The following is a 25,732-nucleotide window of genomic DNA, read 5'->3' on the forward strand; positions in this document are numbered from 1 at the left end:
GCCAAACATGAATATTGGGTTGAGCACATGTATACAGGTCATCAGTTCATCTATGAATCTTTAAAGTCATATCTCAGTAACAACGCCGATGAAACATAGAATAGACCTACAAAGGCTCGGTAATAGATGTAGGCTCTGCATCGCTATTCAGAACACACTGTCTCACAAACTCTAGCTGTGTCTAGATATAAGAAATAATCAATTTGCCATCTTAACAGTTGTTTGAGTGTCTTTAGATAGTTCTTCTTAAGTCTCTCTATTTTCCTAAATTGTCATTGAATCTAGCAACAAGCAATACAATCGAAGACAATCAATGCCTAACAGGAGTCTGTTTATCAACCTTTGCTTTGGCAACAGCATGAAAAAAGTGAACTTAGTGAGCCATAGAGCTGTTTTTACTACTTAATAAAATCAAAACATCAAACCAGCTAGGGTGTTGATGATTTCCACAACAACAGCACAAGGTAGTCTCAGCTATGGCAACGATAGTCGTGGTTTGAGAGACAGGAAAAGCTGGTTGAATATACTGGAATAAGATAAGATGTCAAAGAGAATTGATTGGTTATCAAAATACGATGTCTCAGAATATTTGATATCAGTCATAGTGCTCAACACTAGCATATACATGTATGTAATAATATGCAAGCCTATCCGAGGCAGCATGAAACTGTGATCTCTTTTGAAGTCATCAGCTCAATCACATGAAATATTATCTGAGCAGTAATATACAAATGAAGCCTGGCTCACATGGTTCGCCGGTCATAGGCAAAACTGACAAGCTTGTTCGCGTGTCGACATTGGCGTAAAAGACATATGATGAATAAAGATATTTACCTGTGAACAATGGCAAAAAGCGGGTGGAGTTACAAAGCTTCCAAGTGAACCAGACTAGAAATGTAGGCAATTTAGAAGTTATGGCAAAATGGAGGCACAGTATAATTAATAAAAAAACACAGCTTTATAAGAGTTTCCTAGGGAAGCTGAGCGTAACAACTAAACATGATAAAAACAAGTTGTCTATTTAGTTTGTAAATAAGATCACAAGCTGGTTGATTGATTGAACAAAAAGCTTATCTTTGAAGCTGTTGCCAATTTTTTGACAATAAAAATTTGATTCCCACCTGATTTTCCTATGCCAATATGAGTAATTTGTTACCTGTTTAGAAACTGCGCAAAGAGATTCGCAAATTTTTTGTAGGAACTCCCTTTTGAAGGGTGTCATGTGAACGGCGGAGAAGAATCTACCTATTAAGTCAAATGTGACTTGTCTGAAGTTGACACAAGGAACCTAAATAATTAGACTGTGGGAGAAAATCTAATTAAATTTTATTGCTGTTACTTGAATTCGCCATGTCAACATGGGTGTTAGCAGATGCACCCTCCATTACCAGTTTTAATAGAAAATAATATTGATGTCTCAACAGCTGCTGTAAATTTAAAAAAAAACCACCAGCTTGACCAGTAAAGAGATATAGGAGTTTTTATAGAAAACTACAGTACCTCATTAATGAAAAAGCCAGCACGCCACTATTTTCTGTGAAATATAAAGAAGTTAAAATAAGGGGGTACTACAAATTATATTTAATAAAAAAGCAAAGATTGAGATATGATTGAGTTGCCAGAAATAACTTATTTTGCATATTGGTTGCGTAAAGAGATTACAGTGGGTGGATTTTAATGAGAGCTTGTCCTTTCAAGCCATTCATTAGTAACTTTTTTGACAAGGAAAAGTTCACTCCCACATGTGTACTGTACGCTCACGCCCTGCATAAGACTTTGTTGCAAACTTCTATACAGGTTGTAGCAATTTAGTTAAATAACTGCACTATTATCTTATAGTTTCAGAAACATTTTAAAATCTTGTCTGAAAGTTATTTCAACAACAGAGATTGAATGATGAAGTCGACTGCGTGCCTCATTCATTAGTTAACACGAGTTAGTCAAACCGAGATAGTAAATGGTTATCACAGAGTGACAGTTAAGACATACAAATTTACTGGTTAGATATGCAGTTATAAGGGACTTAAACTCTGTAACAGCCCTCAAAATGGTTTAAAATGGAGGATGCTTGACAGGCAGCCATATAAGTCTGCATGAACACTGGTAAAAGCCTCTGGTCTCCTATGAAAGAAAGAGCGGCAAGTTTTTGATACAAACACACTGGGAAAAAAGATCTTTCACCATTATTCTGACCATGCCTGAAGGTTGTTCACACGAGGAATTGAGCGATAATTAAAGTAGCGAAACATCTGAGGAACTCAGAATAATCTGCTATGCTTGTAGAGCAAAAACTGCTTTATGGGAGTCATCAGCCATTTTTAAAGATGCCGCATTCACTTTTATCATTGCCATGCAGACAGTCAATCATAATTTTCTGTATGAAAGGACGCGATCAACAGAAAAAGTCATTAGTAGTTGAGACTTTGCGTATGACACAACGTTCCTTCCTGCTTACTATAAGCATCACCTTGCTCTTGCTACCTACTGTAACAGTATAGACCCACAACTTGTCTGTATGTAGTTGCCTAATTGGCTAGTGCGTAATTTGTCCTACTACCGTGGCTGTGATATAAAACCGATTGGTTAATGAATGTTTATACACCAAGAGCGAGTTGGAATGTAAACAGTACCAGATGAATAGTAGTGAAATTAGTCGCAGCCAGTTAAACATTTAACACGCCAGCATAGTGAGAATAGAGAAGGCTCGATAGTCGATACAAAATTTTAATTTTATAAACGATCTATCAAAACTCGCTAATTTGCATATTAAAATACCAACAAAAATTTTGCTTGCCGAAGTGATCACTTTATCTCTAGAGTGGAAACTTGGCTCTGCTTCAAGTTTTGCGTATAAACTAATGATACCCTGCACTCTAGCCTTATTGGCAAACTTGAAGTTACCCTGGAACCCTTCACTTTTGAACCTTAAAGAGTTTGTTCGGCCTAATGTTGTTATATAAAAAACCGATGCAATCATTTTATATGAATTTGCATGTCAGCGCTTGCTGTTGCTTATTAGAACTCAAAGATATTCTTGTTCTTCAAGGATATAGGACAAAGACAACACAACTTTTTGGTAAGGTATCATTTTCTTCTTAAACAAGAAATATTTATAAAAATACACGAATAATTTGTACAACAGCCAATGATGGTGAACATAGTACATGTATTTGAATTTGGTAAAGGAGTTCTTGTTATCTGAACCAAAGGATTCTTCACAAGTCACTGAATACCAGACCAAGAGGCAGTCTAGATATGCCGGGTGGATGTAAATATATTGAACTCGTGTTTAAATTATTGAATGACATAATTCAGTTCGGTAACTACTACTATCTATCGTTTTTTTTGACGTTATCACCCTGTTCGCACATGCGCTCGTCCACGAAAAAGCCGCCATATTTGTAGAAAACGATCGTCTTTCTCTTGATTAATAGTATTTTTCGGTGTTGTTTTAATACTACAATAAAAATTGGTAAACAAAAGCATTGTTTGTAATAATTAATTGCAGACCCTTTTGGTTTTTAACGATAAAAGTTGTCCATAAAGATGGCAGACAACGATAGAATGACGTCACGAAAAAATGAAGGATTAATATTTGACTTATGAGTGACGCTACAAAAGCCCCCTAAAAAGCTACTTACCCATGTAGCTGGCTATGTTCTAAGTATTTTTCAAAAACATCTGCTTTTATTTGAAATCACTCAAATCTTTTTAGGATTTTAGTGATTTAATAGATGTTATGATTTTTTTCTCCTTCAAACTGTTGATTGTCGAGAATACTGTAAAAATTCTTATTGAATGAGGTTAATCCTAAGAGTATTCATATATGTATATACATGTATGTATGTATACACTGTGACTAGATGAAGGCCCAGTATTGTACAAGTAATAGAATAACCACCTAACGAACTTGAGTGACTTAGCTAGTAAAGCAAGTAACTTACTATAATAAGAGCCGTGTCATGTCTGATGCTAGCTTGTTACGTTACTCGTAATGGTCTATAACGCAATCATGAACTTGAATCGTGCTAGTATTTTCGCAAGCTATGCATAAGTATGTGCCCTATTATGCCATAGTATAGCAAAACTTTATTGCTATAACCGGACAGACGACAGACAAACTCTGAGATTTATATAAGACCAGCCAAATATGTATCACACGGGTATTAAAAAACAGCGTATGAACAGTGGCAGATAATGTAGTTGCCATTGGCTAATTTGAGTAAGCTAGTATCCATATTGCTAAACTTACTAATAAGAACTGTGGGAGCAAGCTTTAGTGACGTTGCTCGTTATGCAGAGTACTGTGCGTATTTTAACCCATTAACCCTGATAATGACTCATATCACCAATTGCATCTATTGCATCCCGTGTAGCTTAATGGGTTAGCTGGTCACCTAGTGAACAGGAGGTTCCGAGATCAAATCATCTGCGATACAGATTTTCCATTACTAGATTTCAATCGCTATATCTGGACACACACTGAACACAACAGACGACAACCAACTTGGAGAATTATATATAATATATATATATAGTATATATATAATATATATATTATATATATGTATATATATATATAGTATATACTATATATTATATATACAATATATATAATATATATATATATAGTATATATAGACGTTGCATGGGTAATAGAATAATTACCTAATGGACTTGAGTAACTTACCTGGAAAGCTAGATCTTTACTAAAATCTTTACCAAAACAATACCCACGTTTTGGGCCAGCTTAACAATCGTTACTTGTAATGGTCAACAGTGTTAGTTATTTGTACTCAAACATGCTGGTTATTGTTTTAACACGTGATGTTATCACGTGAAATGAAAGGCCAATAAAAGGCTCAATATAAAACGTCTCGTAACACTAGTTTATGACAAACACGTCGGGTTCTACCAGAAAGCCCGTACCAAATATACCCTAGGACACTTATATTTCGCTAGTATTCAGTTTCGTGAGTAGCATACCGAGTAAAATTTCGCAGCAACTTAATTTCGCAGCTCAAATGTTGATACTTTCCGATAAAAATTTTTAAAACTTCACACGAGAGGCCTGGCTGAGGCCCTACATGAGATAAACTTGTTGGGGGCTTACACCGCCCCCTCCACACCCTAGGTGTTCATAACTAGTCGCCTAACATTGGCCGCCCCAACTTGCAACCAGTGAATACAGGCCTGAGTCTATCAATGAACAAAGCTATTTAATTTCGCGTTTTCGCTCATTCGTTGTGATAGTTGAGTTTCGCACATTAAATTTTTGCGAAAGGATGACTCCGCGAAAACGCGAAAGTTAGATGAGGCGAATACATAAGTGTCCTAGGGTAGATGCTCGCTACTTTACAGTTTCGTGTCAGCCTGGTCTAATCATCTAATCGTTATCTGATCATGTGACCCGTACTTCCTGCGAAATAGCACGAACAATTTTTGCAGCATTTTTCGACTATCACAGGTGACCAACACGCTCGTCATGTTCATCAGAGGATGATATGAACTCCTTCGAGCTAAGGTTAAGAAAATAAACGAATTTTTACGGTTGTTTTTGCGGTATCAGTGCTCAAAGTTACAGCATTACAATGATGATGAAATAGACGCGCAAGGACAATAGACATGGTTTTATTGAATGTGTGAAGTATATTTGTGAAAACATTTCGACGAATGAGGTTGCATGAAAGTGTAAACAGAAACCATCTTGTTCAATTACGTCCAATTTGAGCCGTTTTGGAAAGGGATTCTAATCTATGGTGTTTTCGTGATGGATGCGATTAACTGTTCGTTGTTTAGCTTTTAAGAGGTTGTAATCGTATTCCCACATATTTTGCACCTACAACACAACAGAGTAAGACATGGTGAATCTTTTGATACCAAACAATTGTAATGAGAATTTTATTGCGAATCAACCTTTAATGGTTACGTTCACCTCTAGATCTGGAGGGCTCGAGACCAAATCCAGTGCTGTGCGGACTTTTCACTGCTAGATTTCAATTGCTATAACTAGACACTAAATTTAACAAAAAGACAAACACTAAAATCAATATATATATTTCTCAAAGTATGTCTGTGGATCGGTCATTCCGGCTATAGAGCACGCTGATTATTTTACCAGTGCGGTCACGCGTCACGATGCCTTTGTTAAGAAATAGTTTTTGTAAGGTTCGATTACTATATCTGGGGTCAAGGCCGATTCTTCTCGCTGACAATTATATTGTCTCCGTATTCAAAGTTTTGAAGGATAGCTTCTGGTGAGACAGTAAACTTTTTTATACACACACATTTCTATGCAAGAATTGTTATTATTAATTTTACATATTCAGGATTTTTATTTTGTTTCCTCAGTTCATATTGATTGTATCATTACCGAATCTTCTTTTATTGTAATCGTAGCAAAACCAACTTAATTTAGTGATTACTTGCTAATTATTTCACATTTACATCTAAATCTTTGTATAATCGTTTTCTTTTTTCAATTTATTTGACCTGCACGAAACATTTCCCTCATGATATGAAGTTTAGAAGTTGTTTGACAAAGTTTAAAACCTTTACAGTTGTTTTTATTTTCTCTTTTAATTTATTTCAATTACACAGAACACTTTTCTCATGATATGTAGTTTGAAAGTTAGAATGGCAAATGTTGTTATATGTTAAATACAAATCAATTTTCTGTCCAAAGACTTTTTTATTACCCGGGCAACACCGGGTAGCACAACCAGTACATGTATAAATCTCAATATTTATCTTTATGTACTTCCGATAAAGTTTCAAGAATGAGAAATCCGCTGTGAACTGGATTTGAACTCCCATCTTCCAGTTCTGCGGGCACCCATTAGTCCAATACACTGTCCAACTGGCTATACCATGGAATAAATTGGGCCCATACTTGGAACACACGCCAATCCTTCATGGCTTCATGTTAAACACTGCAGCTTGCGTTATGTGTGAAGCCATACCAGAAGATAAATGCATGAAGATAAATACGTGAAAAAAAATGTTTAAACTCATATAGCCAACAAGACTATTGCAATCGGCATAGATCTGTAGTAAGCAGGTACGATACGACTTACGCACAACTAAACACAGTAAACAGAAATAAACTCAGCACACATAAATAAACAAACACCTTCATTTAAAAGTTAGAATAGTAAATGTTTTTGCTGATTAAAAGTAAATTTTCTGTACAAAAACTTTTTTATTATCCTGCAATGCTGGGCATTCATCTAGTTTATATATGTAGATTAGATGAATGCTTAGCGTTGTTCGGGTAATAAAAAAGTCTGCACAAAAAAATTCATTTTTTTTCAACATTTACCGTTCTAACTATTAAACTTCATATCATGAGGTGTTTTGAGCAGTTTGAATAAATTGAGTGAAAAATAAAACAACTGTAAAGGCGTTTAAATTATGAAATAATTAGGAGGTAATGGCTAGATAATCCGTTTTGCTACAATGATTACAATAAAAAAATTATTTAATACTGATACAATTAATACAAAGTGAAAAAAAACCAAATAAAAATCATGAATATGTTGAATTAATAATAACAATGACTACATAGAAGTGGTTGTATAAGAAAGGTTACTGTTGCAGCAGAAGCTTGTATTCAAAGTTTTGACGGACGATACTAGTAGTTCTCGAGACTGGTACAAAAATCATAGTGGTGTAGGACACAAGATTACTTCATCTTTGTAAATTTAGCTCTCCGCCCTTAAGAGAAACGGGAAATAAGAGTATACCCACACATTTGAAATTGAAAGGTCAAATTTTAAAATTACAAATTAAAAATATAGTTGATGAATTTGGATATTGCTATTAAAAAATTCCAAAAGGAGAACAAGCACAAAAGGTATTATTAGTAATAAAAAAGTACATATCGGTATTTAGTCTGTCACCTGCAGTTGTAATTACTTATTTACAGATGACGCCGAGACTGCCTTAGTCTAATGGTTACACGAGCTCGTTTGTTGACTTGTGACTTGAATGTTGCGAGTTCAAATCCTCGATTAAACGGATTTTCTTTACTAAAAGTTTATCGCTATACCTGGACAGGCACTCACATTTATATAGATAAACTAAGATGCAAAACGCTATTCTATATGTATACGTGTATAGATATGTGCCTTATTGTTCACTTGTTTCTTATTGTATCTTTCATGCTTCACGTCAACGATTGCCGACTGACAACAGGGAAAAACAAAACTTATTCCAGTTCAACAGCTGATGTAGACTGCTGTTACATGGCTTACTGGAAAGCGAGTGAAGTTTGTGCCAATTATGTCAGAAAACATTTATGGGGTAACATTCCTGTAGTTGGCTGACCATTTGGTTGATGTCAGAACAAATGTACCACTATTTTGCACCCTTATGAAAAGAAAGTGTGAACTACGATTGAACATCCAGTAAACAAAATAAATGGAACATCACCGTGCCAAGCCATTACGATAAGAGACAAGTTACAGCCCATCGACTTACGATGCTTAATGATGAAGCTAACTCTATGCCATTCATTGCGCTTGCTTAACATTTATTAGTGTTGATCCACAACACTATTTAAGATATTTTTAATAAATGATTAGGTCAAGGAACTACTAGATGCTGCTGCTCAGACTGTGCCTAGTAGCAATGGCCTCAGCGTCACCATCACGTCGATTCATCTGTTTACAATAACAGGCTAGCTTGGATGAAGAATATAGCGTGTAATACATGTATTTAATACTAGCTGAATGCCCGGCGTGGCACGAGTAATACAAAGGTTTTAGCACAAAAAAGTTACTTTTAATCAACATATACAACATATATATATATTTACCATTCTAACTTTTAAATGAAGGTGTTTGTTTATTTCTGTGTACCGTGTTTATTTCCACGTAATCCATACTGTACTGGCTGCAGTGCCTACTACAGCTTTATACTGAGTGCAATAGTTGTGTTTGTCATGTGAGTTAGGTTTTTCTTTCACGCATGGACACATATTTTTTTTGTATGGCTTCACGCATAACGCTAGCTGAAGTATTAAAAGTGAAGTTATGAAAGATTGACAGGTGTAACGAAAATGGTAACAATTATTCCTTTGTATAACAATGTAGCCACTTGACTTGGAAGATCGAACATCTGCCTGCTGACTTGGATGACCGAGTTCAAATTCTGTGCAAAGGGAAATTTTTAATCCTAAAACATTACCGCTATAACTGGACACTCGGGCAGACAGACAGACAAACACTGAGATTTATATATAGAGACTAGATGAATGCCCAGCATTGCACAGGTAATTAAAGTTTTTGCGCGAAAAATTTATTTTTGTTCAATATCTACCATTCTAACTTTTCAATGAAGGTGTTTAGTTTATTTTTGTGCACTGTGTTAAATTCTGTTTACTGTGTTTGGTTATGTGTAAGTTAACCATACCTGCCTACTACAGATCTATACCGATTGCAATAGTCTTGTCGGCCATGTGATTTTAGGAATTTTTCTTCACGTATGGGCATGCATTTTTTCAAAAGTTCAAATCCAGTACGGAGCTGATTCTTCATTCCTAAAACTATATCCCTATAACTGGACCTGCGGACAGACAGATGGACACTGAGATTTGTATATATATATATATATATATATATATATATATATATATATATATATATATATATACTAACTATTATAGTTGATATGATGCAACAAGTTTCCACAAATTTAGTTTTGTATTAATGTTTGGGTTAGCGTAGAAAAAGCAGCTTGGTTCTTCTAGGAAAGTTGTTACACAAACAACTTTGATAGTTTTTAAACTATTAACCATTATCAACCTTATAATAATATACTAAAAATACTGATTTATCGATGATGTTGCAATTATCAGTTTTTATATCATTAATTATACTAATTATAAGATATTTCCTATTTCTGCTGTAGATTGAAGCTAAAAATAACATGTCACAAATGAAGTTGTCACATTGCTCCAGGCAATTTATAAGCTAGTCTGTGCCGGAATAATTGAAAAATCATGACGAACAAGGTACTAGGTTAGTTAAATTTGTAAGAAACTGTCCTTGACCCTCAACTAGCCTGAAGTCATTCAAAATCTAAGACTTGTTGTTTGAGCATGTGAGCTAATGCTAATGCTAACTCATATAGGTTAAACACACTACATGTACCAAGAATCTTAGCAGGTTCCATCCGATACATGATCCGAAACTTGGTCATCACCCACCTCTTCATCAATACATATCAATAGATCAATTATTTGTAAATTATGCATTTGTTTGAAAAACTGAAACAGCAACCATCTGAAATATAAAATACGCAATAAATAGTGCCAGAATATAAAGAAAGCACAAAAGCAAACAACAAAAAAGAAAGTCTATATTAGCTGAATGATGAGATATTAGCTGACACAGAAAACACCGCGTAAGTACCGCGGAAAGGTTAACAGAAGCCATGAGAGATATTCCTAACGGATTATATATCTGATGAAGGTGTTGTGCGTACGCATGAACTATGGCCTGCAAATGGCATCACGTCACTGCATTCCAACCACACCGTAATGGGAAGACACTGCGTAGTACGAATGCAGCGAATTATATTGATAGATGAACCCTGTATGAGGCTGGGTCATATGAATGAGTAGTCGTGTGGAGATTCATTAATCCAGCTAAAAATTAAAGAAAAGCATTATCTGTAGACAATCCAGAGATTAACAGAGGTTAACGCTGAGCCCTACAGCTTAGAATCTGCTGGCATGACAACACGCCTTACATGAATACGTAAATGCATTGGGTGCGTGCGAGCTCATTTGAACTACATAAATGTAGAACAGTGTGCTACTAAAACGCCTTCCCAGTGACAGCGCATCAACTTAAAAATGAGGAGGGAATAGCTTTACATTTCTGATGAAGAAAAGGTCACAGCAAATTTAATGTAACTGAAAGTTGAGTTGAATGTTAAAAAAGAAGAGATGTTAGTTGTGTAATTTCCGATGTAATCACTGTTCAAAGCAAGTACCGATCTGTGTGAAGTTGCACAAACCGACAACAATGCTATGCTAACCATTGGAGAAAAGTTTTAACCATGATCAAGTTTGATCGATTTTAATCTTGAAATATCCTGGCAATTAGATCACCTCAAACATAAAAAACAATCGCAAATGATAGAAAAATACCAATGTTTTCTGATAGAATAAACCAAAGTTTTGTGGGTTTATCTTTAGAACAGTAGAACCTTCTAGATGATGTGTAATTTATGTAAATGATTGCTACCAGTTTGTTAAAACATAGCTTAATTTAACATAGTTTTGGTTGAAAACCAAATGCGTGAATTGACTATTTTTAGATATGAACCATTTGAAAATGAAAAGCTGAGATGATAAATTAAAAACCTTATCCAAGCATAACAAGTTGAAATTTGGGGGCGTAAGAGTGAATGTTTACTAGCCCATTGAGCCTGTTTCCCATATCGGCTGCGAGACCCCGCGGTAATATCTCGCAACAAAACACTTGCAGCGATAGGCTCAGCGGTTTATGTTCACATAAAATCGTATCGCTGATTATCACATAAAAATGGCCGCTCTCCATGTCATTTCAAAAGTGTTGACCTTCACCTGTACAATGCATTTCAGGAATGTTTTGCCTGCGGCTCCTTGCGAAAGATGAACAGCGCATTGCATTGACCGCGTAACAATGCGTAAACTATTGCATTGACCGCCACCGTGGGTTCCGATTTCACTGCAGATAGCCCTGCAATCCTGCCACTGGTGTTTGAGGCGTATATGGGAACCAGGCTATAGCCTACTTTGGTTTCGTTACAGTGACTGACCATCTAGAAATGATGAAATTCGGTCACACACGTACAACCTTCTCTGACTGCATGGAAGTCTGCTTGCCTGAAGGAATTATAACTCCTATGAACGTAGGCCCACCGTCGAGGCAAGGAAATTCAAAGTTTATACATCACTGAACTATTTTCAATACATACCGCTCAATACAACATTTTTGTGAGTTAAGATCTACGTACAAATATGCAAGCCACCCTAGAAATCTATGGCACCCATGTTGGTGCATAGGGAGTGGCAGTAACGTGCAAGCAATGTTCAAAGTTTGTAATATTAACTGATGTAAATTGAATATTGAACAGATAACTGCAGCATGGCTAAACCATAAATAAGCAATAATCCAACTCTTTGTATGATAAGCGGGCAATTCACGTCTGATATATGCGCTATGGGAGAGGCTTTGCTAAATCCTCTGCAATCCTCTACCCCAAATGCCAACCTAGCGGTTTCCTTGTTAGTTTATCTCCTAACTAAGGATTATTAAAAGTATCAACCAATTAGATGTTTGAAGTAACCAAAAACGGGCTAACTACTCTGAACAATGGAAGCTGGAGCGCTAGCATATATTGTCAACACCAATTTTACGAAGTTGCATTGTTGAAGACATAGATTTGGACAGACATCCTAGACATGTTCCTCTCTAGCTAGTCACTTACCTGTGAAAAGGCATTCAGACATTTAATAGTTGACCAGCTTCTTGATGGCTGCCAAACATCGCCACTTGTCAGGGATAACAAACTGCTCATATACATGGGGAAAGGGAATGTCTGGCCCGCAGACACGTGACACAGGTGCCTCGAGGTTAAGGAAGCACTCAGCCTGTAGCAGAAATTTTACAGGACTCAAATGCAGACAGAGAGATTCAGCTGTGGACAACGTGATAAGACTGATCCCAGCGCTTAAAACACATATTATTATAAAAGCCCATGTAAGATCTATTGTTACAGTAGTCACCATATCTTTTTAATATAACATCTCAAGGTATGTTTGTAGAAATGTTTGTACGACACGTAAAATATTTGGAAACTGCAAAGTATCTAGTGGCCACAGTTTATGACTGAAAAGTCAATATTGGTAAAATATAGAGTCGCAATTTTTATTACATAGACCAAAAAACTTCATAAACCGATCTACTCTTAATCTAATTGATGACTTTTTATTCTGTAAATTGCGGAATTTCGAAGTAGTAACTGTGGTAGTCTCGCAAGTGATCGGTCATGATCGGTAGCAACAATAAATGACAAAGTCTCAGGTGCTCGTGTATTATCTGCCATATTTATTTCTTTGTGACGTTATGGCTACTTTTTGGCATAATCTAGTCGATCTTTTGGAGTGAAAGTTGTTCCATACGCGATATGGTCTTGACAAATTCAATGTTAAGACTCAAGAGTCTTTCAAAATGTATCAAACTACAAGTGTAACTCTACTTTCTGTCAATCTTTGCTGACTGATGGCTTTAGGGCTATAGTTGTATCGATCTTCTCATTTATTGATCTTCTGTGCTTCAAATCTGTATTATGGATGGTGACTTTATACGCTAACACTGGAGGTAAAGGATAGAGTTTTTCAGTCAAGACAATTTCAACATGTTCCTACATCTTTGGGTTAGAAACTTGCTGAAGCCATTATGATGCTTCAGCCAATAAGAAAAAAAAATGGAAAAGAAATTCTAATCGAAGAGGTTGCAGGAGAAATAATTGAAAGAGGGCACAATTCTTGTACATCCACTAACTGTGTCATATTTCTTTTAAGATCCAGAGTAAACTCATAAGTCTAATCACCCAACTACTAACCACAAGGATTGTATGCTCCTGTGTTATATGCTTTACTTGGCAGTAACTGAAGTAAAACAGATTTGTACAGCTTGAATCACAGTCACTCCTCGGCAGCGCTAAGATAATAACTACAGCTATGAGGTAGTTTGGATTCTAAAGGGTGTTTTTCTAAAGTAGATAAGTTGGGGATGGAATTTTGCAGTCACGGTTCTTAAAAATCTCACTTGCCCACATTATTTTAATCGGTTACTCATCTGCAACAAATCAACCCAACCCAGCGATTATTACCTGCAAGATGTGATCTCAACAGCACTTAGCAACATTTGCTGTCGACTGTCTATGCAGGGCATCTGAAAGTGTAGAATCACCCACAAGAATGCCTACATATGTTTACCCTACCTTCATAAAAAACCAAAAAACAGGATTTGCTAAAGATGTCTGAAAATAGAGATGAGTTTTCATACGCAGCTAGAATCATATAGTCACATATTACCATCTGTGGCCTGATAATCAGTCTTTTAATCAGTGACCGTTTGTAATCAGAATTGCCATTGAGCTGAGAGAAAACTTGTAACACCTCCTTATAAACTTAACCCCTTGCGGGGTCGAACAACTTGCAGGAAATACAGATAATGCATTAGTTTAAAATATGCCTAATAGATTTGATCTTCTAGAAATTCTGAACTACAAAGACACCTCTAGCACTTCTGTCTAAGGAGACTGACTATTCGCAGTAAACTAAAAGGTTCTCAACGAGTCATGATTATGTATTTGCTAAAGCAGCTAAACCCTGCTTTAGCAGTTATTTTGGAAAGGGAATGTAGATCGGTTATGTAACTTCGATTTAAAACTTTATTAATCTCCTTAAACCCATGGAAACCTAAACTACAACGCAAAAAATGGCGTGGAGTTTAGCGGTTTTTGGTATATCAAGATGTGAGTTGTGAAGGATTGAGTCAATGAGGAAGTTCTCACAACCGATTCAGTACAACTTCAGTTTAATCCCATGAACAGGTATATGATTCATATATACCAGTTTTCTAAAGAATAAATGCTCACAGCCCCTCTAACTAGTAGATTCCTAGCAGAGCCACTAACTGGAGAAATCTTAAGGGATGAGTGGCTAATACATTTTCTGCAAGTCGTCTGGAGGACATGGAGCCTGTCTGATTATAAATGCTTGGTGCTGCTGGTAGATACCTTAACTTTCTTCTGTCGTAATAGAGTAGCATGAATATTTGACTAAAACTTTTAGATACCGAAAATTCGGTCTTTCGATCAGAATTACGAATACAAATGGCACTCAGCGATTGCTGATACTGCCTTAAAAACCCAAGAGTAGTATGTGTGTCACCTTTGTTTTGCTAATGGAGCAGCAGTTTAGTGACACTTCCGATCAGAGGTTAGCGAAGTGGCATCTCCCTCAAATAGCACACTCAGTGACTCAGACAGTTTGGTCTGTCCCAGCTGAGCTGGCAGTGCAACAATAACGCAAGCTTGCCCACCTGTTCTTAGTCTTACCATCTCGGGTACTAGTACATGCCTTTTCAGTCAAACTACTAACAACTCTAGCTGAAGATAGTGATTGGAATGAAATCCAGGATGTTATATTTTTCACATGCAAAGGTGTTAAGATAATCGTATGAATTTTCTAGGCCACTCATTATTATTATTATTAAAATGTTTACAGCTCTTATCATTTAGAAAGTGTTCTGATTGCGTGTAGCCCCCTGGACACAGCTAAAGTAAACTTGTACAGCGAATAAATGGCTATGGTCAACAAATATTTGCTCACATAACATCTGATCGATAGAAACATAAAGTGCCTTAGCTACAAGATTAAACATCAACGGCAAAACAAAAAACGATTACGCTGTATATGTAAGCTGCCTGAAAATTTTTCAAGGTTAACAACTAGTGTTATGTAGTATGACGAAACGATGTGTGAGGATAAGACAAGGATCTTTTGCTGCAGAGAAATTTGTATATGACACGACTACAAAATTTTTAAGGCAGCAAACATACCTGTTTAGTAGCCACAATATAAGACCATAATTGGATAGCTCTTTTAAAAGGTCAGCTTTAGTACATGTAAAGTTGTCAGCTGATTCATGACACTTTACAAAATTAATATATTTTAATCCGATCTACGACATTTTAGGCGTATGCTGTGTTTAGCTGAATGTACTGGCAACGCGAGAGATGTGTCAAGGTCACTAGTAACAATAGATGACTAGATTTCGTGTGCCTACGAATTGTCAGTCATATTTATTGCTTTGTGACACTGGCTACTTCTCAGCATTATTGGGTCAATCTTTCAACACCGACTGTCTTCCAAGAGTGATAATTTCTGGGCAAGACCGATCTTTCAAATTATATTGACATAGTTATACCGATCGTATTTGTATTCCTCTTTGCTAAAAATGTCGGTTCACAGCTTTCTTTTAATTAATTTTCTTATGTATCAATTTTTTGTGAATCAAATATGTGACATGGACAGTGTCTTTGTGAGTTCATAAAACAGCACATAGCCCACATAACAGCGTAAAACAAGTTGGCTGAACCGGATTGTGGCATAAAACCGAGGTTAGACTGTATATAGTGAAATAGCGATGTTCAAAGTTTTTTTATAAAAGTTTTGCTGCACGCGGTCGTTTATTTAATTTAGCAAGCTAGAATTTTGGCCACAACCCTAGAATTTTATGAAACGAGTTTTTTAAAGTTTTAGACATATTTTCTTTTATATTGAATAGAATTTTTGGATTCATCGTTAATAACTGGTAGAAGTCCCAGATTTAATTCCAATGTCAATAAGTCGGTTGCAATTAAAACTCTTTTCATAAAATCAAGAAACATTTAAAGTGTTGTACATACGTAAGAAGTTAATCGTGGAGAATTTTTGAATCAATTTCTCTGCATTTCAATCAACAATTAAAATGATAAGAGGACCTGCAATTTACAGAAACACATTTAAAAAGGGTTAGTAAAGAGCTAGGATAGGTGACCCATAAATTTAGCATTCGCTAAGAGAATGAGAGTTTAACAAGTTTTGTTTTGAGGGATACATCATGAATCTTGGAAAAGTCTATATGAAGGCAACTCCGAATCATTCAATACGCCGGCGCGAATTCGTCGACAGCGGGCAACTCCGAACCTATTCAAAGCATGAAAAGTTGTTGTAGCATTCAGATCAACTGAATGCTACTCTAATTCTTTAGGTAAGTTCCCTTTTATCCGCTGCTCCCTTACCAGTGGGTAGCGTATAAAGGATGTACAGTATCTCTACACACCAGTCAAGTATGGATAAGCTGATGCTTGTAATCTTACATCCTTGTGATAAACAACGAATGTTGTCATGCGCCCTTGGCTCTTCCACCAAGTTTCCTCGCAGCTATGCAAGGTCAGCTAGTGATCGTGCGTCACACTACCTAGCCAATTTTCACGCTCACGTGCTGGTCTAAGCTAAGCCAATCCATTGCTTATAAAATGGGTTGAGTCTCAGGATTGCGTCATATGAATCGGCCTATTTTATGAGAGAAAGCTGACGTAACTGATGCAACTCTTCTACAGAAGAGTTTGTTAAAATGTGAGGGAATTATGGTCTCGCAAACAAAATGTAGTGATCGTGTATTAATCAACTTGAGTCTTCAACAATCTGGAGTGTCATGACAAACTCCCTTATGTGTAGATGAAACAGATCCTCAATGTAACATCGTCGTTTGAAAACTAGAGATCATAACAAGCCGGAAGCTAATTAATAAGAACTGTAAGATACAGTCAAACCTCTAGGATATGAAGTTGGTCCAAATCATTTGTCCAAAATCTTCTTATATTAAAATTGCCACATGTTGAAGGAACTATTTTCATAATTATGCACCGCAATTTGTTATGAAGGCTGCAGATAAATTGCAATTACTGATTCGACAAAGTCATGAGGCCTATAAAATGCTATATAAAACATACAACGTAAAAAATTTAACTACATGTAGAAAATCAAAAGAAACAAAGTAATAATCAAAGAGAACTTTTTATTATTAGTTTAAAAGGTGAGTTTAGGTTCAGAGATGTAGATAGTGATAGAGACACATGTACAGGAGTGTAGCCTCAGTGGTGAGTAGGTTCAGAGGTGTAGATAGTGATAGAGACACGTGTACAGGAGTATAGACTCAGTGGTGAGTAGGTTCAGAGATGTAGATAGTGATAGAGACACATGTACAGGAGTGTAGACTCAGTGGTGAGTAGGTTCAGAGGTGTAGGTTGTGATAGAGACACGTGTACAGGAGTATAGACTCAGTGGTGAGTAGGTTCAGAGGTGTAGGTAGTGATAGAGACACGTGTACAGGAGTATAGACTCAGTGGTGAGTAGGTTCAGAGGTGTAGATAGTGATAGAGATATGTGTACAGGAGTGTAGACCCATGGGTGAGTAGGTTCAGAGATGTAGGTAGTGATAGAGACATGTGTACAGGAGTGTAGACTCAGTGGTGAGTAGGTTAAGAGGTGTAGGTAGTGATAGAGATATGTGTACAGGAGTGTAGACTCGGTGGTGAGTAGGTTCAGAGGTGTAGGTAGTGATAGAGACACATGTACAGGAGTGTAGACTCAGTGGTGAGTAGGTTCAGAGGTGGAGGTAGTGATAGAAACAAGTGTACAGGAGTGTAGACTCAGTGGTGAGTAGGCTCAGAGGTGTAGGTAGTGATAGAGACACATGTACAGGAGTGTAGACTCAGTGGTGAGTAGGCTCAGTGGTGTAGGTAGTGATAGAGACACATGTACAGGAGTGTAGACTCAGTGGTGAGTAGGTTCAGAGGTGTAGGTAGTGATAGAGACACGTGTACAGGAGTATAGACTCAGTGGTGAGTAGGTTCAGAGGTGTAGGTAGTGATAGAGATATGTGTACAGGAGTGTAGACTCATGGGTGAGTAGGTTCAGAGATGTAGGTAGTGATAGAGACATGTGTACAGGAGTGTAGACTCAGTGGTGAGTAGGTTCAGAGGTGTAGGTAGTGATAGAGACACATGTACAGGAGTGTAGACTCAGTGGTGAGTAGGTTCAGAGGTGTAGGTAGTGATAGAGACACATGTACAGGAGTGTAGACTCAGTGGTGAGTAGGTTCAGAGGTGGAGGTAGTGATAGCGATATGTGTACAATAGTGTAGACTCGGTGGTGAGTAGGTTCAGAGGTTTGATTCGAGTTGAAAACCTGAATTTCATAGATAAAATTGGACTTGATATTGATACACCTTTCACCTCGTTGGCCAAGGATCTACTGTCATGCAGCGCAGCACAAATTGATGGCAAATGCTATTTTCATGAGATCAGAAATGTGCCATGCAATCTGCAGGACAATCTAAATTGTATATTGTAAGCTCCTTTTTTGTACAAAAAATAATATTTTTATCTATAACAACAATGAAAGCTTAAGAGCATTTGCCAGGAATAGTGATTTGCGGTTTATGTATGAAGTGCCTGGTGAGTGAAGCAGACATTCCACATTCACTTGCAAAAGATAACTTGCTAACAAAATTCTTAGTTTATAGGAACAATGTTACACGCTACCCGTTAACGATGAAAACAGCCAGGTATAGAAATACTCTAGTTCATGACATGCATTCAAGGTGAGCTTACACAACAATTTCGTAAATTCTAGCAACGATTTCTGCTATTTTTTGATCATTTGTGGGTGTTTTTTATGATTGAGGTGGGCTGACTATCAGGATGTTTCAGGATTAAAATCGATGAAACTTTGTCGCGGTTAAAATACTCAGACCAAACGGAAATGCAATTATGACATCTATAGTTGCAAAGAGACTGACAGAATAGAGACCCGTAACGCTGCAATTTGAACGAAACAGCTGATATTAACAATAACAACTAGTGATGTCATTTCGCACACGTTTTCCTCAGAGGATTTTAACCGCAATCAAGTTTTGTTAATTTTAACCTTGAAACATCTTGGCAATCAGATCACCTCAAACATCAAAAGCAATCGCAAATAATAAAAAATAACAATAATTTCTGATAAAATATACTCAAATTATGTGTAAGTTTATCTTTAAACTATAAGAAGGATATTAACACGTTTAATTACCCCAAGAATTATCTGTAACGTTTCATAGGACATTTCAATCTGCAATTGTAGCTCCCATATTGCTGTTACAAATAAGAATAAACTTCTCCATGTACAAGTAGCTATTTCACATATTTGTGTTAAGCACTGCAGCTGTCATCATTTTTTAAAAACCTATCTTGGACGCAACAATGGAAACAAATAAAATTTAATCGAGACCATTACAATAAACTATTTCAGTAAAGCTCAGTTGAATCGATTTAACTTTACCAAAATAGACCGACATGTTCCTTGGCGAAACGACTGGTCAACAACGTATAGCCGACGCATTGTCAACTCATTGGCTACAGCAACAATGCACTTTGTCGGTGTATATAGCCAGGACTTCAGTAATGGAGTGTATAGATGCTGAGCCAAGCAAACATATACTTTAGCTATAAATAAATTTTAGATGTAATCATAAAAAATGCTTCGCATGTTTTTTTATTTTTCTTTCACTTAGTGAAAGTGTTTCAATATGTGATAACAGTTGTATTAAACTTTGAAAAATTTCAGAAATTTATTTTTCATTACAACTAAATCAATGATTTTATATTTCCTTCTTTAGTTTTTCTCTTTAACATAGTTATTTGCAATAACAAAACTAACTGCTTTAGCTTCTGGTTGCCATCAAACGGTCACCATCAAACCTGACTACAGTAAGACCATAAACTACAAATATCAAACATATTATAAAGCTTTCCTGGTTAAGATGACCGCCATACTTTTGGTGACAATGGAATTCTCTAAAAATTAAAGTGGAATGAGCAGCATCTTATGGGACTTGAGAACTGATGAGCTGGTAATGACAAAAATTATTCATATTTTCAGCAGAATACCACGGCTATCTTCAAATTGCGTGATTATATTACAGTAGGCGCTACTACAACGTTATAGAGAATTTACATTACACGAACAGTAAAATACATATAAATTACCTATTCAGTTCCAAGTTCTTTCCAAACTCACCCCTTTCGTCATACAAAAAGGAAAAACTAAACTTAACTTTTTAATTCGTGGGCCAACCGTAACTGTTATTAAAAATTATAGGTTTGCATCGACAACTTTTCTTTTTTTTCTGATCAATTTCACTGGTTTCATAGACCATTACTGCGGAAAGTTTACAATAAGTTGATAGGGAGCAGACATATTTGACGTTCATTTACAACAATTTGCTTATTTTTTCTAAACAGCAAAGTCTATTCTGCAAAGGAAAACAAGGAAAATAACAAATATCATATTCGTCTACAATAGAGCAAAACAAAAAATATTGTTACTATACAAAGAGCGGGTTTATTTGTTCATCGTCTAACTGCATCCAGAGGTCAAGGTTAGGATAAAAGATAACTTTCCACGATACTCCAATTCGTGACATTCAGATTGATAGACCAATGCTGTAACACCTGCACCAATCGATTGCCTTCAAGTATTATTGACAATTACGCAGCTACCTATTCTCTGTTTTGTTGTATAAAGTTTTATAAATATAATAGATATAGGCCTAACGCTATAGACACATCGATTTTTCTCTCACAAGTGCGGTGAGATAGGTTACCATTAAAATCGAATTTGAGAACTCTCCCCGGATGACACTACGTTATGTGAAATTTTTTACATAGTACAAGGCAAAAACTTCATATAAATTCTACAAGCTAAAGATCCGGAATTTACGTTATAAAAGGTATACGTTATAGGAGGTATACGTTATAGGAGGTATGTGTTATAAGAAGTGTACGTTATAGGAGGTATATGTTATAGGAGGTATACGTTATAAAAGGTACACGTTATAGGAGGTACACGTTATAGGAGGTAAAGTTATAGGTGGTGTATGTTATAGGAGGTATATGTTATAGGAGGTATAAGTTATAAAAGGTACACGTTATAGAAGGTATACGTTATAGGAGGTATACGTTATAGGAGGTATACGTTATAGGAGGTACACGTTATAGGAGGTATACGTTATAGGAGGTATACGTTATAGGAAATTCTACTGTAGTTTTAACTAGTTTCAAGAAAATGTCATAAGAAACCAACTGAAGGAAACGCTATCTCCTATCTCACAGCTTTAGAGCTTCAAGATTAAACATCGGAGAGAAGATGGTATCTATACAGCCAGCCTATCAGTGTCAAGATGTCTGTCTAAAACCTAATCTTTCAGTTTCTTTTTATTTCTATTTCATTGTTAAAAATCTACTTTAAATGGCTTCCTGAATTTGTTAATTTCATTTTGACATATTGTGAGTTATGGCTCATTTGTGAGTCAAAGGTTAACGGCGTTTAGTATGGTTCCTTATTTTTTAATCTTCATTCCTTAAGCAGACAATAGGTGGTTTTCCGCAAAACTTTTCTGACATTTATATCCACATTTTTCCGATCATATTCAATAACCGCTGTTAAAAAAGATGAGCAAAGGTTTAAAAGTTCATTACCCTTCATAGTCGTCCATATTTGATCTAATTAATTTGTGCCATTAAAATCTTAGTTGACATGAAAGATTAATTTCTGTTGGTTGCATTAATACGAAGAATCTCACGTTTAAATAAAACAGCATGGGCATAATTATTTGAAAATTTAGATGTAAACATTTCAATGCAACAACTTGTCTAAATACACTTTTCACAATTTTACATTCTGATTATTTCAGCTTTGTCTTGGTCATCTTGGAAGCTGTTGTTTGAAACAGTTGAGTAAGAATATGGAAATGAACAAAAAACTATCAAAGAAGATTATGCATTCAGAAATTGCTAAAAAATGCAAATCTTCCTGGTTTTTTATATCGGGTCTCATGTGATCTTTGTGGGTGCAAGAATTATCATGCTTGTGCCGTTTAATGAACTTCGATTTGTCAATTTTAAAGGAATACCATTAATAGGCATCACGTTTTTAATATTCAGTATTGGCTAATGTTTCTATTTATGTATATTTCATTACTTCACATACTGTTGAAAAGGCAACTGTCTGTACCGCAGAAAAACACATAGTATTTACAGAGCTACTCGCACAGCCATGAAATCTGCTCGAGTGTCTTACTACAATTCTACTAAATAATATACATCCCAAATATACAAAATACCAAATATATCACATAAAGACTGCATTTGATAGATGTTTAACCTCACTCAATGCAATCAATCAATGTTATATTTATAACAAGATATTATGGTAATGCAGGCTCCCAACTAAACCTATACACACATGTGGCTTTAAAGGCTGGATCACACTACATAATCGTTTGTCAGAGTTGTGCTTTCGACGTTCATCATCGACTATGTGCACCGTAAAACGATAGCATCGATGAAGCAATACGGTTACATCCTGAAAGTTTGCAGCTGATGTAATCCGATAGTTCGATGAGCATCAATGAGAGCCTGTACGATGTGTATCATTTTGGCAATGGTGATTCGCTGCTGCGGAGAGTATAATCCATTTATTTCTGTTTATGATGGTTGCGACGAACTAGTATTTGATTAAAACATGCGAAAACAAAAAGGTTCCTTCGAGAAATATTTAAAAAAATAAGAACATTATGCCGGGGAGTATATGCTGATGCAAACACGGATGGGTTTGTGATAGTGAGAACATTGTTATTATCGACGATCTCCTAAGTATTGTGGCATCAAGGCCGAGATATGGCGATATAGTGTGAACTAGCCTTTACGGCAAATATCCAGATTAAAAATCATTTCTCAATGGCTTTTTGTTTATTAGAAACAAACATGATGATTATATGGTATTTAACTCCTTTGTTGCTAGAAAATAGGGCTTTTCTTTCGACAAATGTTGGTGTTCACAGCTTACACCATATGTGCTAGCTGACAATCAGAATGATTTAGCTAAAAGCTAAATCAGCCAATCATTAAAAAGAATTTCTTATTACCAGTTGATAAGAAACATGCCAAAAAGTTTATCAAAATTTGATTTGCTTGTCAATTCAAGGCGATTATTCCATTACGATAGCCAATCATGAAACACTCCGACACCTAGCAAGTGTGGTTTGTGGTTTGATGTAACTACGATCATTTTTAGTTAGAAATCCTTTTATCAAAAGCACTTGGAATTGTTGAAATTTTATACCAGCTTACTAGATCTCTGTAACTACAAAAACTGTTTGTTACTTGTTGAACTATGGTAAAAATTTTAGTAACAGGTAATCTTGAACAAAAACTTGATTTTTTTTAGATGTAGTTATGTCTAGACGTTACGCACTAAAGAACATTGTTCAAAATTTGCACTTGGTAGCTTCGTTCAGTAATGTTATTAACAGTAATTATTGTTATTAATAGTAACTATTGTTATTAACAGCAACTATTGTTATTAACAGTAACTATTGTTATTAATAGTAACTATTGTTATCTTTTTAAGCTGCCGTTATGAATGTTTTGTGTTCAAAGAAAGGCACAATGAAAATTGGCTAGACACAAATCTATTAAAACCGAATATTTATTGCGATGAGTTAGGATTATGAATAATGTTAAAAACTTTTATATGTAATTATACATAAAATTATTGGACCTAAAATTAGTTGCTTTTTTAAAGCTTTCACGCAGACAAATTTCAAATATCTATGAAATTCTTTCATATATAAGAAAACTAAACTTGACTTTTTAGTTTGATGACTGTGCAGAACTGTGGTATTATTGGTTTACATCGACAACTCATCTCTCTTTTTTTATCACTTCCACATAGTTTAGAGTTCGTGATTATGATAAGTTTATGTTAAGTTAAAGAGAGCGAACACCTTCAATATCAATTTAAGTATTTTTTGTATCTTTTTTTCTTTGTAGGAAGGTCTTTGCTGCATGGAAAAAAAAGAAAAAATATTGCATTCACCTGAAATAAAACAAAAGAAAAACAATAATTTTAAGGCTATGGACTGTCATTACTCATATATAAATTTGAGAACTCGGACACACTTGACGCTTAACATTATATTGATTTCTTACTCAGAATGAAGCAAAAACTTTACATGAATTTAAAATACTTTTACTGAAATTTACGCTATAGAAGGTTTACATTACAGGAGCGTCTGCTGTAAAGCATAAGCAATATTTAAATGACTAATTTTTTGTTTGATAAACAGGAAATAGACTCACTTAAACTCTCAACTATTACCTTATTATTATTACATAATATCAACATGTAAACTGTTTCTTGGCTCTACAAGAATAATGTAAGCAAAAACCAAAGCTTGGCTTTCCCAAATATCAGAACTGGTAAAAAGAGATCCATGTGGCTGTTTTGAAGGGGTTGAAAGATGATAGTTATTTCGGGCTGATAGCGCTAACTCACGTAATTCGTATCATTCTCATTGCAAATACAATAAAACAAATATCTTTACTTGTAATTACATAGTCATTTTGAATTCAGATAAAGGGGAATGTCGGAGTTTGAACGTCTCGGATACTACGAAACTTGGACTTCAGCCAACAACTTCATGCCAGCTACCAAGTACAAACACGAACGTACTATAGCACTTATTTAATAGAGTATAATGACAAAGCTATCAATCTTTTAAGCTCTGTATTAGTTAATATTAAATTATATCCTTTAACGGTAGAGTACAACTCCTACATCATGCAAGAAATGTGGCCACTCACTTGACGTGCGCGCCGCAGGGTAAAAATCTACTAGATATAATAAACAAATCAAACTTTCTATCTAATAACTTCACTAACTTGAAGATTACCAGAGTTCGACTTTAGCCATGTACGCGGGTGATATGAGGTTCTTTAAAGAAAGATGGTTCCCATCGTCACAGAAGAGCTTTCGGCCTAGGAACGTGCTTCCTGCATTCCAGAATCATGTAAACCAGGAAAAAAAAACACAACCGCTCTTCAGGATATAAGGAGTATCGCTCTTTAGGATATAAGGGATATCACTCTTTAGGATATAAGGGATATCGCTCTTTAGGATATAAGGGATATCGCTCTTTAGGATATAAGGGATATCACTCATTAGGATATAAGGGATATCGCTCTTTAGGATTTAAGGAATATCACTCTTTAGGATGTAAGGGATATCGCT

General features: G+C 35.7%; 1 protein-coding gene across 1 annotated transcript in view; it reads right to left on the reverse strand.

Moving 5' to 3' along the window:
• Nucleotides 1–10,154: 10,154 nt before the first annotated feature.
• LOC137403542 (2-oxoisovalerate dehydrogenase subunit beta, mitochondrial-like) overlaps nt 10,155–25,732 on the reverse strand; it is a 52,785-nt gene continuing 37,207 nt past the window's right edge. Inside the window, exons 8-9 of the mRNA XM_068089485.1 lie at nt 12,484–12,646; nt 10,155–10,651 (exon numbers count right to left, since the gene is read on the reverse strand). Of these exons, the coding sequence (XP_067945586.1) occupies nt 12,506–12,646 (141 nt within the window). The 3' untranslated portion in view covers nt 10,155–10,651; nt 12,484–12,505. The remainder of the gene's footprint in view (nt 10,652–12,483; nt 12,647–25,732) is intronic.

Source organism: Watersipora subatra, chromosome 9 (genome assembly GCF_963576615.1).
Source record: "Watersipora subatra chromosome 9, tzWatSuba1.1, whole genome shotgun sequence".
Taxonomy (NCBI): domain Eukaryota; kingdom Metazoa; phylum Bryozoa; class Gymnolaemata; order Cheilostomatida; family Watersiporidae; genus Watersipora; species Watersipora subatra.